We start from the raw sequence: 15,201 nt of genomic DNA, 5'->3' as shown, positions 1-15,201 counted from the left end.
ATAACGTCTTGGAAGGGAGGTATGATTTACTCGCTTGCATGTCAAAAGGTATCAAAGTAAAAACGAGGCAGTACACGGAATAGAAACCGAGAATCCAGTACAATTTCAGATCTTGCAATCAAGAGGACATGACAAGGATGAGAGGCAGTTCGTCTGAGATCGGATGCCTGGCAAAGGCCATCGTAAACTAGGCGACGCCAAAGCCTCTTGCGTTCTCAAGAGCCTTTTCCAACTTCTCTTCGAGGATGTCCCGGCTAGAGTAATCAGGCAGAAGGAGTCTGCCAAAGCATGTCAGGCTAGTGGGAAGGCGCTATACTATCGATTAGCTTTCGGCGAAGTCCAAGCAAAGTGAAAAAAAAAATAAAATAAAATAAAATAAATAAATAAATAAATAAAAATAAAAAATAAAATAAAATAAAAGTGAGACAGGGCAGGTTAGTTACATACACTGTCTCCAGTACCATTCCTCTGGATCACGAACATAATACTTGAAATGCCGTTGACGGGTACTCGATCACTAGCCGTGACGAATTCCAGCAGCTGACGTTTCCTCGTCTGCGGGTAACCTTTCACTATGACCCAGAAGTCGCGGATGACACGGTGACCAGGCTCGAAGCCACCTTCGTACCGGGTATGATGCTCAAGCTCTTCGATGTTGATCTCCTGGATCCCTTCGATGACCGTCTTCAATGCTTCCGGAGTAAATATCGATAGGGCCGTTCGGTCGAGGCAGGTGTAGAAACCGCGAGCGAATGCTTCATATTGTGGGCGGATGGATTTGTCCGTCAGCCAGAAGATGTAATCCTTGACAAATCGTTCTCGATTCGCGTTCGTGACCAAAGCGGCCTCCTGTGGAGGCGGTCGTGTAGCTTTGTATGTTCTTGATGAAGCCCCTTTCAGTATTCCAGAAAGCGTTCCATCCTTCTTCAATGTGGAACTTTCATCGGCACATTCACACAACATTGAGATATTATCATCGAGGGCCACCCTGGGACTGTTTTTCCCTGACCAGGATTGTCGGCTATACGATCCACGCTTTTTCCTTTCCCAAGTTGGTCGTTCAGTGGCCGGCCATGGTTCAGTGCGGTCAACCTTTTCCATGTCGACAGAGACGAAGTTTCCAAACGCTTCAAAACTAAACTCATAGGTCCTCATGAAGATATCACCAACATCGCCGTCATCCCATGATAGCAGGTCACTCAAACCCTTCGCAAGCTCCGGCCAGCCGACTTCGATATCATCAAGGGTCTTAACTTTCAACCCCAGCAATTTCTTGTACAACGCAACTGGGAAGTTAACCGGGAGTGTCAAACCATTATAAACAGCAAGAGACGTCAACAAGCCCAATAATTCGAATTTGTATAATGGTTCCATCGAACAAGGTTGAAACCAAGATATGCGAGTTCGCATATCCATCGTAAACATCCCGTATGATGGGTCCAATGCCTCTCCAAAAGCTACGCGGAAAAATTCTTGCTGAACACCACCATGATCGATACCTTCTTCCCCTTCATCCATACCCATTTGAACTTTAAGGGGTCGCATTAGCTCACGTCTTTCTCGTCGCCACAACTGATCGAGAGCGTCGGTAAGAACATTATCACGTCTTACAACTAGGACCAGATATGTCGAGATAGACGTCTTCAATCTTGCAAGCAGACTAACATCATCATCTATCGGTATGATACTCGAGAATGCCGGTTGAGTGACATGTCGTGAGGTAGTCATTGCGGCTTCATATGATTTGGACATGTTAGCATAGTTGATAGCCCGGAAATATATGACCAGCGCGGAGGGAGGAAATAAGAAGGGATATGATAAGAGATGCACTGATTTGTTATTTTGAAGGATTCCAAGCCATTCGACAGGCATTTCTGTGGGGTCTAAACGCTCTGAGAGCAAAGCTGTATGGAAGTCTTCAGGCCGTAAACCAAGTCTAGAGCGATCTGTATACATTGATGCGAGGAGTTGTAAAGCGCCACCAGCGGCACCGGACTTGGCCATTTCAGGCTTTCCGTCCCATTCCTTCAAAAGAAGAGTCCGCAACCATTCCACAGTTACCATATGGAGGTTGGTAGGGCGCTCTTCATGTAAAAAAGGAGGTGGGATATGTGAAGACTTTTCATTCGGCTTGGAGAGGTCACGCAGAGATTGTAAAATCAGACTTGTAAAGTCGTGTTTCTCTTGTCGTTCAATATCATGGATATTAGTTGTCCGAGTCTTCGAGATTTCATGGAAAGCTAACCGCGCAGAAACCGCCCGAACTAGGCGATTTAATAATCGGAGAGCGAGGTCATGCTCAAACTTTTCTGAGATGGCCACTAGCGATCTCCTGGTAGATCCAGAATGCTTTCTCATCTCGGCGTCAGGTAAAACGGTACCCGAGGAGCGGACATGACGAACGACCTCCCATGTTCTCGGGTCAGTCAGAGGAATGGAGGTTGCTAAGGCTAGAAGCACGATAACTACAATGTAAGCCGCATCGGCGTCAGAAATGTATTCTTCATGAGAGTCAGTATTACAGGGTGAAGGAAGTCCACGTTTCGAAATTGCGCCGGACGAAGTGGACCATCGGACAGGGAGCATGCGCGGACGCGGTAAGGAAAATTCTTTCGGTGGAACAAAAAGCTTCTCAAGAGAAATCCACAAACTATGTAGTGTGGTTTGCCACGGACATATTCCATGCAGAATACGAAACGAGTCTTCTACTTGGTCGATATCCAGCGTACTCACGTTCTCCCAATTGTTGACTTCCAACGGCGTTGGAGGGTCCTTTCGGAAGGATTGGAGAAGTTGCCGGGGACTGCTCAGAACGTAAAACACACTTTGTGCAACAAACGGGAACACCTCGCGCTGGCGCGGAGTCGCATACTGCCAATCCCAAGGTTCAGAATACCCGCGAGACTCTAATTCTGACATTTCTTCATCCCACTTGTTTCTATTTTCATCATTTTCAAACATCAATTTCTCAAGTCCAGTCACTAACTGCTTTGACAGGTGGGATAGGGTCTGAATTTGCTGAGTTTTAAGTTGTTTTCCGGTGTGGGTATTTTTGCATACCGGAATTTCCAGGGGGTGGGTTGCAGATTGCGAGTGTTGCATGCTGTAATCTATGGATACCCGGTTATTGTCCCGCTCTGAATTTTCCAACTTCCTCGGACCCCGGGACCCATCTCGCGAGACACGCATGTGCTGTCTTTGCTCGTGCTTGGAAGGGTTGCTCACATCACCATTTGCGTTGCTATGTCTCTGTGGTCGGTGCTTTAAAGGAGGTGGAGATTGCAAGGCACGCGATGGTTGATTTGACGGAGTGTTCTGCGACGAAACCTTTCGAGCTGGTTTGCGTTCAGAGCGAATTCTGTCCTCGGTAAAGGACTTCGAAGGTTGTTTCCGGTGCTCCATTTCGCCGAGGGAAAGGCGCTTTACAGGCTGTCCAGGGATCTTTACTTCAACCGCCGTCGGTTGAGGGTTAGAAGATGCAATGCTTTGCCGTCGCGGCTTAATACTCGGTTGTGAAGAGATTTGTTTTTGGCGACCATTTCGTTTTGGGTTATTTGGATGGTCTTGGATTTTCGGTGGTGCTTCTTTTTCAGGAGACTTGGATGGCAAGTTACCGTCCTCACTGGGGTCAGACTGGGTAGTATCAAAGGCTTCTGGAGATTTTCGTAATGGTAGCCATTCGACCATACGCAATGAAAGTGTGTCGAAAAGATTTTGAGTAAACGACTTCGGGTCCTTCAATCTCAACGGCCCTTTGGCCCCTTCGCTCTGCGGAGAATCTGTTTTCTCGTTCTCATCACCTGATTTCGAAACAGCCCCATTATCCCCGGATTCCGTTTGGTGCATCCTTTCGGCAGTTGGCTTCTTTGGGGTTCCATTATCTTCCACGTTATCGGAACTTTGAAAGTCGGAGGCAAATCTGACATTTTGTTGGGATGCTTCACATGATCGTCTCCTATGTTGTCGGGTCGGGTCTCCTGAGAGGAAATCCGTGTTGATGGCTGGGATATTTCGGCACAGCCCTCGCTCCGGGTTGTCCTGACTGGCTAAATAGCATGCTACTGTACGCGCACTAAGTTCAGTAAACCTCCGAAGAGGCACATCTGAGGCTCTCTTGCGATAACTAAAACATGTAGGGGTGGTGCAAAACGGGTCCTGGCAACCGTAAAGGAGCTGGCTCTTATACCTATAACAAGTCAGTAACGGAGTCAGTAACGAGTCAATCGGTGGTAGTGCTGCTGTCGAGGAACAATAAACAAATTCTACCTTTTGACAAGGATATTGAAATCTCTCTGGCGCTTTTCCTTATTCCATGGTAGCACTCGTGCGGGATCCGTCACAGCGATAGTATTCTTGGTAAGCACATCTGGGGATCCAGCGGGGAGCTTCGATGGATGATGGAGTCCCCTGTCACCGACGGCAGTGGGTCGCCCTGGGTCCGGAGCGCTCCCAGAGCCTCCCCGCAGCCTGGTCATGGTGTGGCAGTGAGTACCATGTCAAGAGGTAGAATGATAAGAACGCATGTGGCAGCAGAGGGCTGGCGCTGTTGCGGTCGTCAGAAGCAGACTCGAAGGTTGATTTCGAGCGATGCGAACAAACAACGAGGCTCTGCGTCACAGGGTGACAAAACCGCCAAGACCCTAGCGCCACAGTCAGCCGGCAATCGGCGTATTGTACTGTCACCCCGCCCAAGCACAACGTCATTACCCACGCAACCGAGATTTATTTTACCTCTGCATCGCTGGAAAACTTCAACCTTGATTTGAAATTCGATATCGATAGGAGGACAGCCCTCTCTCTGGAAACAAACCTACCTCCCTTAGCAAACAACTTGCGCAAACAATTTTTCATAACAATATCCGTTACCAGAGCTTAACTACTAGTATTGTACGGTCGCTCACAAACATGCCTCTCGCAGTCACTGAACACAGCGGAGCACTCAGCCCTGATGCGTCCCTGAACATTGCAGCTACACACCCGTTTACTTGCAATACATGCCAGGTTGCCTTCAGAAACAGTGATGCTCAGAGAACCCATATGCGGAGTGATTGGCAGTATGTATACCTATTCCCATCCCCTTCTATTCGATAACCCGATGAATATTATAATATTAATAGCTCTGGTGCAGTCGCTATAATCTAAAACGTCGAGTCGCATCTCTTCCCCCACTGTCTTCCGAGATATTCACAGAGAAGGTCCTTGCCGCTCAGGCAGCCAATTCCGCCGCCGCTGCGAAAGCGGCCTTTGAAAAAGCATGCGTAGCTTGTCAGAAAACATTCTTCAGTGAGAATGCCTTCCTGAACCATATGGCTAGCCAGAAACACAGGTCGAGGGATGCGCAACTGCGGAAAAACGGCGGCCTCCAGGATGAAACTGCGTCAGTGATGAGCGGAACATTTTCTCTGGGAGAGCCGATCAATGTGGGAGAGCCTGTCATAGCTCCCCCTGCCACTTCCATCCAGGAATCCGCCGCGGAGGAAGAATTCTCGAAGATTGTGGACGCAATGAAAGACACTGCGATCAATAGTGAGGATCCGTTATTGAAACGCCCATCCAGGCCAACTCATTCTTCAGTTGCTGGGGATCGTCAACCGTCACCAAACGGTACTGACACCGAACATGATGAGGACTATGCGTTAACCCACTGCATGTTCTGCAACCACAATTCAGCAAGTGTGAAACTGAACGTCCTCCACATGAGGAAGTTCCACGGCATGTTCGTGCCTGAACAAACATACCTGATCGATGGGGAAGGGCTCTTGAAATATCTCTTTGACAAAATTACAAAGTATAACGAGTGTCTATACTGCCATAAGATCAAGACAAGCACCCCAGCGATCCAGACACACATGCGGGATAAGGGACATTGCATGATTGCGTTCAGCACCGAGGACGAGATGCTCGAAGTTGGGCAATTTTACGACTTTTCCAGCACCTATTCTGACGACGAGGACGTCGATGGATCAACATCGACAACAGAATCTCCAACGGGGGGTGCCAAGGGGGGTGATGACGACGACGAGGAGGGATGGGAATCGGATAGCTCGATATCATCTGTAGTCGGCGGAAATGCCTTCCATACCGAGTACGAGCTGCATCTGCCATCTGGACGAACCGCGGGACACCGCTCTCTGTTCAAATACTTCCGGCAGAATCTACGAAATTACCCATCTCCGGAGGAGCGTCTTTTACGCCAGCGGGAAATTACGGACTCGGCGCAGAATCCCGACGTCCATGACACTGACGCAAGTGCGAGGCGGAACCAGTCACTCGTTACGAGGGTGCGGGGTGGCATTGGCATGATTGGTGCGAGTGATAGCCAAAAGCGGTACGTCAAGGCGGCAGAGGTTAGAGAAAGGAGAAGTGAGCAGAATGCGAGGAAACAGTATGAGTGGGGCATCAATAGGAAGGGTAATTTCCAGAAACATTTCAGGGTAAGTTTATCCTAGATTTTTTTTTTTTTTTTTTTTTTTTTTTTCCGAGTTATTTTCACACAGTTATCCGTGCATATACTAATGGTGTTAACTCCAAATTGCAGGACCAGCTACTCCAGTAATCAATCTGACTATGTGCGCACCGCTGATATTAACACGCGAGCGTATTTCCGTGCTATTATCTTGTTGTTTTTGGCCTCTCCCACGGAGTAACATAGTTAGCCTACTTGCAAACCCCAGAAATACAAGCTAGTTACACAAAAAAAAAAAAAAAAAAAAAAAAAAAAAAAGAAGAAAAGAAAAAACCAAGAAGGGCCACAAGCGGGGCGAGTTCACATTTTCACATTTTCAGAAGAGCTAATCATTGATATAAAAGCCACTCCATGCTAGCAATTTTTCAGTCCAACTGGCATTCTTGCACTGATCTCAGTGCAAAGCAGATGGGATGGAGCGGGGAAGAGGAGCTGGCTTGCAATTTGTATGTATAGCGCCCCAAAACACAAATCACAGTATCTCATAATCCAGCCCCTGACTGTCAGACGGATTATATATATATATATATATATATATATATATATTCTACCATCCGTCATTGTCGAAAATCCATCTCCATACACCACTATAACAACTCCACAAATCATGGATAGATAGAGAGCAAGTTTTACAAAATGACAGACAGATTCGAAATGGCTCCCATATCAGCTCAGTGAAGACCTATCATTTAACCTGGACGTTTCTCAAAAAAAGAAAATGAAAATGAAAGAAAAAGAGAAAAGAAACTTTGACGAGGCAGAATAAAAAAAAAGAATATAAATATAGATAGAATGTAAAATATAAAATACAAACACCGAAAAGATACGTTAATCATCACTCAAGCAGATGCTGAGTTTCATCGCGGTTGCCTTGGTCGGTAGATTTAGTACCAGCTCCCCACCTGCGCTTTCTGCGACGTTTCTTCTTCTCACCATGAGTACCAGAACTACCATTGGCAGGCGGAGTTGCATTGCCGCTGGAAGAAGTGAGGGCTTGTGTTGTCTGTGCTTGGTCGGCGCCTGGGGAAGTCCCCACCCCGCCGTCCTCGTCGGTCGTGGCGTCGCTGCTCGTTTGGAGAATAACCTTGCGAATTCCGTTGCTATCGACGATCTGCTCTGTGATGCTGCCGCTTCGAGCTGGGCCATGCCGGCGGTGTGGTTCTCTGGTCTTTTGGGCTCCTGAGCCGGCGCTGCTTGGTCGATTGCGGTGTGACCGGGTGCTTGGGGAACGAGATACTACTGATGCTTCGTTTTTTGAAGTAGTCAGATTCCTGGAGCGGTCATGCCGCGGGCTCCCGCGGTGGGTGCTGATTTCTTCCATCATCTCTGCGGTCGGTGATTGCGTTGTTCTCCCCATCGTACCATAGGTTTGTACGGCCAGGACGGCATCGCTCGCGCTCTTCCCTGCTGAACGGACCTGAGATTGGGGTCGCGTTGGTACAGCACTGAGATGTTCGGATGGGCGGCTCTGGGAGACGGAAGACTGGCGATCTGAGCTGGTTACTTCGCCGGGCTTAATTTTAACTGTCTGGTATCTTGTTTGTCGGGGCCGGCTGGCGAGATTAGAGGGTCCTAGGTGCTTCAAATGTTCGCGGATTTCGGGAGTTGGGCCACGCATGGTTATCGGAGAATCTACAGAGTCTGTGCTGTCAAAGGTATTGTGTTTTCGGAAATAGAATGTGGTCTGAGGAGGAGACCCGTAATCTGCTACAGAATGGCTGCGAGCGAGGGTCTCGCTGCGCGTAGGCTCTTGGTTTGTCACATTGTTATCGGACACATCGATAAGACTCCCATGTGTTGGCGTGGGCTCTGAGACAATCTGGCCTTTTGGAACGCGAGATTTGGGTGCAGGTGCCATACGACGTATAGCCTTATGTACATCAACAAAGACATCAGACTCATCGATGATTTCCCTGTCGAGTATTAGCTAGACATATCTTGGCGTCCGGGTTATTCATACATACTCTCCAATCAGCTCCTCGATGACATCCTCGAGGGTAACCACCCCTAATGCCCCGTGATCTTCACCCGGGTATTCTGAAACCAAAACCATGTGAGACTTCCCCTCCTGGAAAAAGTTGACAATGTCAAGACAGCTAGTTTCGGCACGGGTTTCAGGGAGAGTTGCAAGTGCAAAATCCCTCACTAGTTTGCAGTCTTCTGGATCATAGGTGATAAGCATTTTCACCAATAGCATGCCAACAAAATTATGCGGCTCATCCGGAGAATGTATCGGAATTCGAGAATACCCCTGGGATAGGATTAAATCCATCATCTTCTCATCCAAAACCGTGTCGGCAGACATAGTGAAAACGTCCTCCATTGGAATCATAATGCTGCCCACTGACTTCTCTTTGAGGTCAAGAACGGCAGTAATAATAGTAACCTCATCAGAATTAAGCTGTTCTCCAGCCTGCCCCAGATTCTTGTGCAAGGTCACTAGCGTCTTCAAACCAGCTTTCTTGTATATAGTTCCGTGATCTTCGCCCAGGATTCTGTCGAGCAACTTCGCGATAGGCCACGCAACCGGCGACATGATATACATCAGGACAAGGACGCAAGGGGCCATCCATGCTCCAATGGGTAAGCCATAACGGACACAGATCGACTGGGGAACAACCTCGCCAAATATGACTACACCGAATATTAGCACTAAAACAGGAGAAGTATCGGAAAACCCAGAATTATCACACACCGATGAGCGCTGTACTTCCCAATACCGCGGGCCAGCCGCCTCCTAAAGAGCGATCGAGGATAATTGGGAGCGTCTCGTTTGTGATAACATTACTAAGCAACAGCGTAACCAAAACCCAGTGTTTACCGCGCTTCAAAAGATTCAATACTTTTTCGGCGTGTTTCTTCTCCGCGCCTTCGCCAGAAGTTTTGATGACCTGGAGGTAGACTTCATCCTGTGGCGTAGGGGAAAAAATAGACGCATGAGTATCCGCGATGGCGCAAAGGATAGCAACATTAAATTGCAGAACGGGAGATGTGCCACTTTTCATACCTGGCCCATAAGCGCAATTGTTAACCCGGCGAAAGCACCACCGCTAATCACCAGAGCCGCGGCCACCGAGAGATACAGCCACAGGCGGGGATCGTCGGAAGGGTTGCCATGCTCCTGGTCGCGGAGTTGGAGGGAGCCAAGGATGGGGAAAGCGTAGGTGGTAGGGAACTGGGCGATTGCGAGAAACAGCAGTTTGCCGACCGCCAGCGCTAATGATCGTCCGGCCACATGCTGGTTCGGATACATCGACGAGACGGGCAAGCTCCAGACAACGAAACTGTATACGCGCACGTTTTAAGGACCGATGAACGCTGGATGGGTGGTAGAGACACCAGTGCTCAACGCAGCGACGAGTAACTCAATTCACACGACGGCGCGTACTTGGCCAACACGACTAACTAACGGAGATAAAGGCAGAAGTTGTCTGAGAACACCCAATAATCGAAACTGTCACGAGAACACACCAGATCCAGTCTCGGCGAGGTTGACGGTTGGAACAAGACGGGGGGCGTTTGAGCTTTCAGACAACAAAAGCTTTGACAGGGTCCGCGATGCAGTCATTGGCGTCTTGGCACGGGCCAGGGCTGCTTAGGTCAGCTGAAGCTTGGCGCATCTTGACAGCTGTGACGCCCAAAGACGCCCAAAGTCGAACTGGAACCTTGGAAGTCTTGAACAATCCAAGGGGAGAAGTGGGATATTGAAATATAGATAGATACACATCGGCCCATGTATGTGTTGCTGATTGTGGAGCCATAGGCTTCTTTGAGATGGCGGGTGGGATGCGGTGGAACATGAGCAGCAAGTTACTTAGTATGCATGTCCTACTACTATTCATTCAATGAAAATGGAACAGAATCGTTTGATGTCATGGCTGTTTTCTTGAAATAAAAATAAAAACAATTGAACGAATGGATGAATGAATGGAATGAAGCGAAAGCAAGAAATGCGCTAAAACTGTCTTTTATAACGCATTTCTGAAAAAGAAATAAAGTGCTTACTTACATGCATGATGATGACGATGATGATGATATGATATCTATTAATATCGATCTCTCTTTGAACCATCCTCGAAACAACCAGAATGTCCCTCTTCCATTCATCATGCATGGTTTATATTGTGCAACAAAGAAGAACTCCAAGGAAACAAGCCGTTTCCTCCACAAACAAACCAAATGTGTAAAAAAGGGAGCTTCTGGTGGATAAACAGCAAAGGGGCCAGAAGAAGCATTTACCAGATTTACCTTGTTTTATCTGTACGGTTTGTCATGAACAACAAGCCTAAGAAGGCCCAAAAGAAACAAAATGTTCCTCTGCTGCCTTTCACCCAGCAGCTTCTATGAATAGATAGAAGTTTGTTGTTCGACATATCCCAGATAGAACCTCCTAGAGAAGACTCATTGTGAGCACTGGCCAAACCCCCTTCTTGTCAGTCTATATATATTCAGGGGAAATGAACCCCTTGAGTAGATAGAGAGAGTGAAAAGAAAAAGAAAAAGATAGATAGAAGGAATGAAATACTGGGGTTGCCCAGACCCTCCAGGGGTCTCCCCTCCCAGCCCATACAGTAGGAATTCAACATCTCTTCTCCCGCCACCATTCCGCTCTATCAAACCTCCCCCGAGTATTTGCTGTACGACAGAGCAAAGGGAAATTGCATTCACTACGAGCAACAACACTTCGGATCGGATAGCAGGGAAGTCCTCGTTGCCAGGCGAAAGTCATCGCTACGGGAGAGGGTCGTGTTGAATAACAACACAACAACACAACGCACATCATAAAAACACCCTTTTTCTCAACGATTTCCCTTGCTCTTCTTCTCCCCCTTTTCCCTTCTCCTTCTTTCCTCAAGTCTTGTAAAAGCACTCATTACCTCCTTATTCTCTATCTTCTACTTCTTCACAAGCAACATTTCTCTCACCTTTCACGGCCTAACGGCGATTATCATTTTCACCTCCCTATCACCACTACCACTTCGACATCCTTACCTCTCCCCCTGACCAGCTCTCTTGAGCCACCAGACTGCTTTGCGATAGTACGAAGACGCCCCGTTAACTTTCACTTCCGTCTTCGTGACTATCAAGCAGTCGAGTGCCAGACCGCTGCGTCCCTCCGTTAATTTCAAGAGCCGGAAAAGCCAAAAAGGAGTCAAAAGATTGAAAAATAAGTAAGTAAAATAAGAAAGAAAAAAGTTGGCCTGGCTGACAACTTCTTTTCCCAATCCCCTCTTTTCTCGTGTTTTCCGCTCGAAAAATCGAAGAATCCTCGATTCAAAATCGATCAACGTTCCGCCAATTCTCGAGACGCTAAGGGAACCCCGACAATGTTTCCCCTGATGTTGCTGTGCCTGGTGTTGCTTGTGAGCAGCCTCTTGGGTGGGCCAACCATCACCGCGGCGGCCGCTGCAATCGTCAAAACGGTCTCGGAGAATCCGTTGCTCGTCGCTGAGTCGATTCTCGATCATACCATGACGTGCCCACTGGTCTTCAGTGCAGTCCTTTTCGTCGCGTTCGTCTTGCTCAGTTTCGTCCCCGCATGCGCCAGCGTGCATGAGAGGCTGAGTTCTGTCGACGGCCCTGTCACTGTCGCGAAGGAGGTAAGTATCGTTCGCGCCAGCCCAGCTGGCAAGCACATGGCGGCCGTGTGGTCACCTCTGCGGACGACTCTCTCGCGTGCTTATTACTCGCAAGATGGTGTCCTGGGCGTCGCACGACTCGCGGCGAATTTGGCTGTATATCCCTTCCGTCAGACCTGGGTGCACAGTCTGTACCGCTGGATTTCGCCCAGCGACGAAGTAGTACTTTTGGGAGTACTATTTGTGAGTGCCATATCTTTTCTATTCCTTCCTGGAGCTGGCGCACGAGAGCTTGCTAACTGTGCAACCAGATGCCGGTTACTTTGTATTGCGGATACGTCAACTTCGGTGCACCAGCCTGCGTCTATCTCTCTGGCCTTTTATTCGGGATCGCCAACGATTCCGGGTTGCGTACTTCAAGTTGTGACTATGTCATAACTAGCATTTATACTCCCGTGGATTCACTTAGGCAGCAGGATGCACGACTCCAGCGCTTGTATTGTTCTGGAGAACTGTCAGGATTCGACATGAGAGCCGAATGGAAAGAATGGATGGAGCACCAGCTCTATGTAGGTTTAACCGAGATGGTTAATTTTAGATTTCATTATTGCTGTTATTCTTTGTTATTTGTTGGTCAAGAAGCACCCTAAACTGATGAGGTGCCTCAAAAATATAGTCATTGGAAATGTTCCACCTTGCACTCTTCGTGTCCTTGGTGGCGTTGGCGCTCCTCCCTACCTTCATCGTCTGGACGGTCATCAAGCTGAAGGGCTTTGACTACATCATTGTCCGGAAAGTAAGCCTGACAGCGACAGAGGTTGCAGGGAAACCAACCCCGAAGAAGGCCAAGAGGGCAAGCGATGTGAACCCCGCCAGAAGGAATGGGACAACTGGGAATCGAATGAGGGTCAGTCAGTGGTCTTCGATGATTGACCAGTTAAACGGCCGGATTAGAGAACTTGAAGGACGCACCCTCGACTCTAGGTCCAGGATTTTGGCTCTTGAGGAAACAGTCCGGACTAAAGACCGAGTACTCGCCAAAATCATGAAGGTCCGCGAGGAGCTGCAGCTCGTGAACTCAAAGGAGCGTTCACGACGCGAGCACCTTACCGAGAAGCTGGCAAAGATTGTCAAAACGCAAGACACGCGCAGTTTAACTTGCTCCCTCCAGTTGGCGCGAGAGCAGCTGAGACTGGAAGAGATGCGAGCGGAGATTGCAGAAGACAGGTACCAGGCTCTCAGAACGCTTGCGGGTCACCTCAATTCAGAACCAAGCCTCCAAACGCACCTGCGCGATTTTGACAAGATCGCTGAGGAGTGCAATATGGACGGTATCAGTGCCTTGGCCCGCAAGGCAAGCCTGGAAGTCATGCAGCAAACTCTCAAGGACAAGTTACGCTACCTGCTTAGTGAGGCAACGCCCAAGGTCTACGCCGTTCGGAACGCCAGATGCGACGAAAAGATTGCCGATATCAAAAGAACGACCGCCCTTGAGAGGGAACTCGAAAATGCGCGCCGCCAAATCAACTCGCCCGCAGCCGAACCTGCCAAACGTCCACGTATTGCCGCCACGAAGGACAACCCGGTGACGAAAGCCAACGCTGAGCTTGACGCGATGAGACAACAACTTGCCAGGGTTGTTGCTGATCTTGAAATGCAGCGCGGTGAGACTGCAGCTACGATTGGCCTCTTGGAAGGTGAACGCAGCGCGCACGCTCTTTCCGTCGCGGCACTCAATGAGACGCACAACACGGCCCTCATCACCCACTCGAGCCGAACGCAGGAGCTTGAGGTGGAGATCCAAGCAGCGAGAAGGCACGCCGAAGAAGTCAGAGCAGGAAAGGACAAGGAGATTGCGGACCTTCGCCAAGAACTCGAGGCCAAGAATCAGGAGATCGTGGCTCATACCCGCGAGATCCAGGAAACGGGCCGGGTAATCGTCAATATGGAGGGTGAGCTCCAAGAAGCCCGGCGCTCCTTTGGAGCCCTTGAGGTTGCCGCCAAGGCCCAAGAATTTCACGATGCCCAGACCCAAACACCAGTCACTGGCGCTGAGCTCGCCCAACTTCAGCAACAGCTGGTTAGTTCCGCTACTAGAGAGGAGGCTCTCAGTACTGAACTCGCCCAAGTCAATGGACTGTTACAGCAACTGCGGCTCGAGCACGCCCAGTTTCAGGAGCAAGAACGGCAAGTGAAAGAAGGTCTGATCGCTCAGTATCAGGCAGCCTTGTCCGGTAAGGATGCCCAGTACAAGCAGCAGATCGACCATCTCCAGTCCGCAGGCCGAGCCCTCGATGCAGAGTATCAGAAACTGCGCACGAAGGTCCAAGGGCAGCAGGCAACTTCGACTGCGCTCGCGGACGCTAACGCAAAGGCGGTTGAACATCAAGCACAAATCAACCATCTGACGCAGAAACTGAGCCAAGTCACCCAGGCTCCGACAGACGATTTGACTAGACAACAGATGGAGAAGCTTCGCACGCGGGTGCAAGTTCTCGAGAAAGGTGACCGTGACAATATCGCAGACAAAATCCGGTTCACCCAACGGATCAAGAGTCTGGAGGAGGACCTTCAGAAGGCCAAGATCGCACTCAGCAACGCCAAAGCGGATGCGGTAAGCCCTCGCCCTGTACGAGGCCCCAATCCATTGAGAGCAAAGGTCGACGACTTGAATAAGGCTCTGCAGTCAAAGGACGCTGAGCTAAGTGCGCAACAGGCCCAAATTGAGACTCAACGGGACAAGATCAAGTCTCAAGAGGACCGGCTTAGCTACCTTGTTTCCCTGGGCTGGATTCAAGAGGATAGCCCCAAGGGGCTGGAAGCTCCCATTCCGGAGGCGGGAGAGTTGATCAGGTCCGAAGTCGACGTCCAGAAACGGGGCGGTGAGCCACTCGAGCCGCCACCAAAGAGACAAAGGACGGAGGAGTATGAGTCCTCTGCGATCCTGACCGTCCCAGCCATCTGGGCGAAGACGACCGACCAGTGAAGGCGTCTTGAGGCCAATTATTTGGATCGCGACTAAACTTCATCAAGCCAGTTGTGTCTGAAGAACACTGACTAATTGCTGAGTCAGATACATAAATTGAGCATCAGCGTTGCCAAAAATGACATTGATGGCGGCTGCAAGAGAAGCGGGCGCTTCGGCTGCCTGCGAAT

General features: G+C 49.3%; 4 protein-coding genes across 4 annotated transcripts; 2 read left to right on the top strand and 2 right to left on the bottom strand.

Moving 5' to 3' along the window:
* Positions 1-187: 187 nt before the first annotated feature.
* Positions 188-4,475, bottom strand: HCAG_05868 (conserved hypothetical protein; the record flags this gene model as incomplete). Its single annotated transcript, XM_001538213.1, has 4 exons — positions 188-310; positions 448-2,465; positions 2,730-4,186; positions 4,267-4,475. The coding sequence occupies 4 exons, from the start codon at positions 4,473-4,475 to the stop codon at positions 188-190; spliced, it is 3,807 nt and encodes a 1,268-aa protein (XP_001538263.1).
* A 430-nt stretch (positions 4,476-4,905) lies between these two features.
* Positions 4,906-6,556, top strand: HCAG_05867 (predicted protein; the record flags this gene model as incomplete). Its single annotated transcript, XM_001538212.1, has 3 exons — positions 4,906-5,054; positions 5,129-6,434; positions 6,539-6,556. The coding sequence occupies 3 exons, from the start codon at positions 4,906-4,908 to the stop codon at positions 6,554-6,556; spliced, it is 1,473 nt and encodes a 490-aa protein (XP_001538262.1).
* Positions 6,557-7,729: 1,173 nt separating this feature from the next.
* On the bottom strand, positions 7,730-10,481 carry HCAG_05866 (conserved hypothetical protein; the record flags this gene model as incomplete). Its single annotated transcript, XM_001538211.1, has 7 exons — positions 7,730-7,773; positions 7,829-8,379; positions 8,431-9,100; positions 9,162-9,357; positions 9,474-9,750; positions 9,855-9,871; positions 10,476-10,481. 7 exons carry the CDS (start codon positions 10,479-10,481, stop codon positions 7,730-7,732), a joined length of 1,761 nt encoding a protein of 586 aa, XP_001538261.1.
* Positions 10,482-11,793: 1,312 nt separating this feature from the next.
* Positions 11,794-15,031, top strand: HCAG_05865 (predicted protein; the record flags this gene model as incomplete). The annotated part of the gene is made up of 3 exons (XM_001538210.1): positions 11,794-12,288; positions 12,357-12,614; positions 12,722-15,031. The coding sequence occupies 3 exons, from the start codon at positions 11,794-11,796 to the stop codon at positions 15,029-15,031; spliced, it is 3,063 nt and encodes a 1,020-aa protein (XP_001538260.1).
* Positions 15,032-15,201: the final 170 nt, after the last annotated feature.

Source organism: Histoplasma capsulatum, genomic scaffold, assembly GCF_000149585.1.
Source record: "Histoplasma capsulatum NAm1 scaffold_7 genomic scaffold, whole genome shotgun sequence".
Lineage (NCBI taxonomy): Eukaryota > Fungi > Ascomycota > Eurotiomycetes > Onygenales > Ajellomycetaceae > Histoplasma > Histoplasma mississippiense.
The sequence above is the reverse complement of the archived record's forward strand: the minus strand, read 5'-3'. Positions and strand labels throughout refer to the sequence as shown.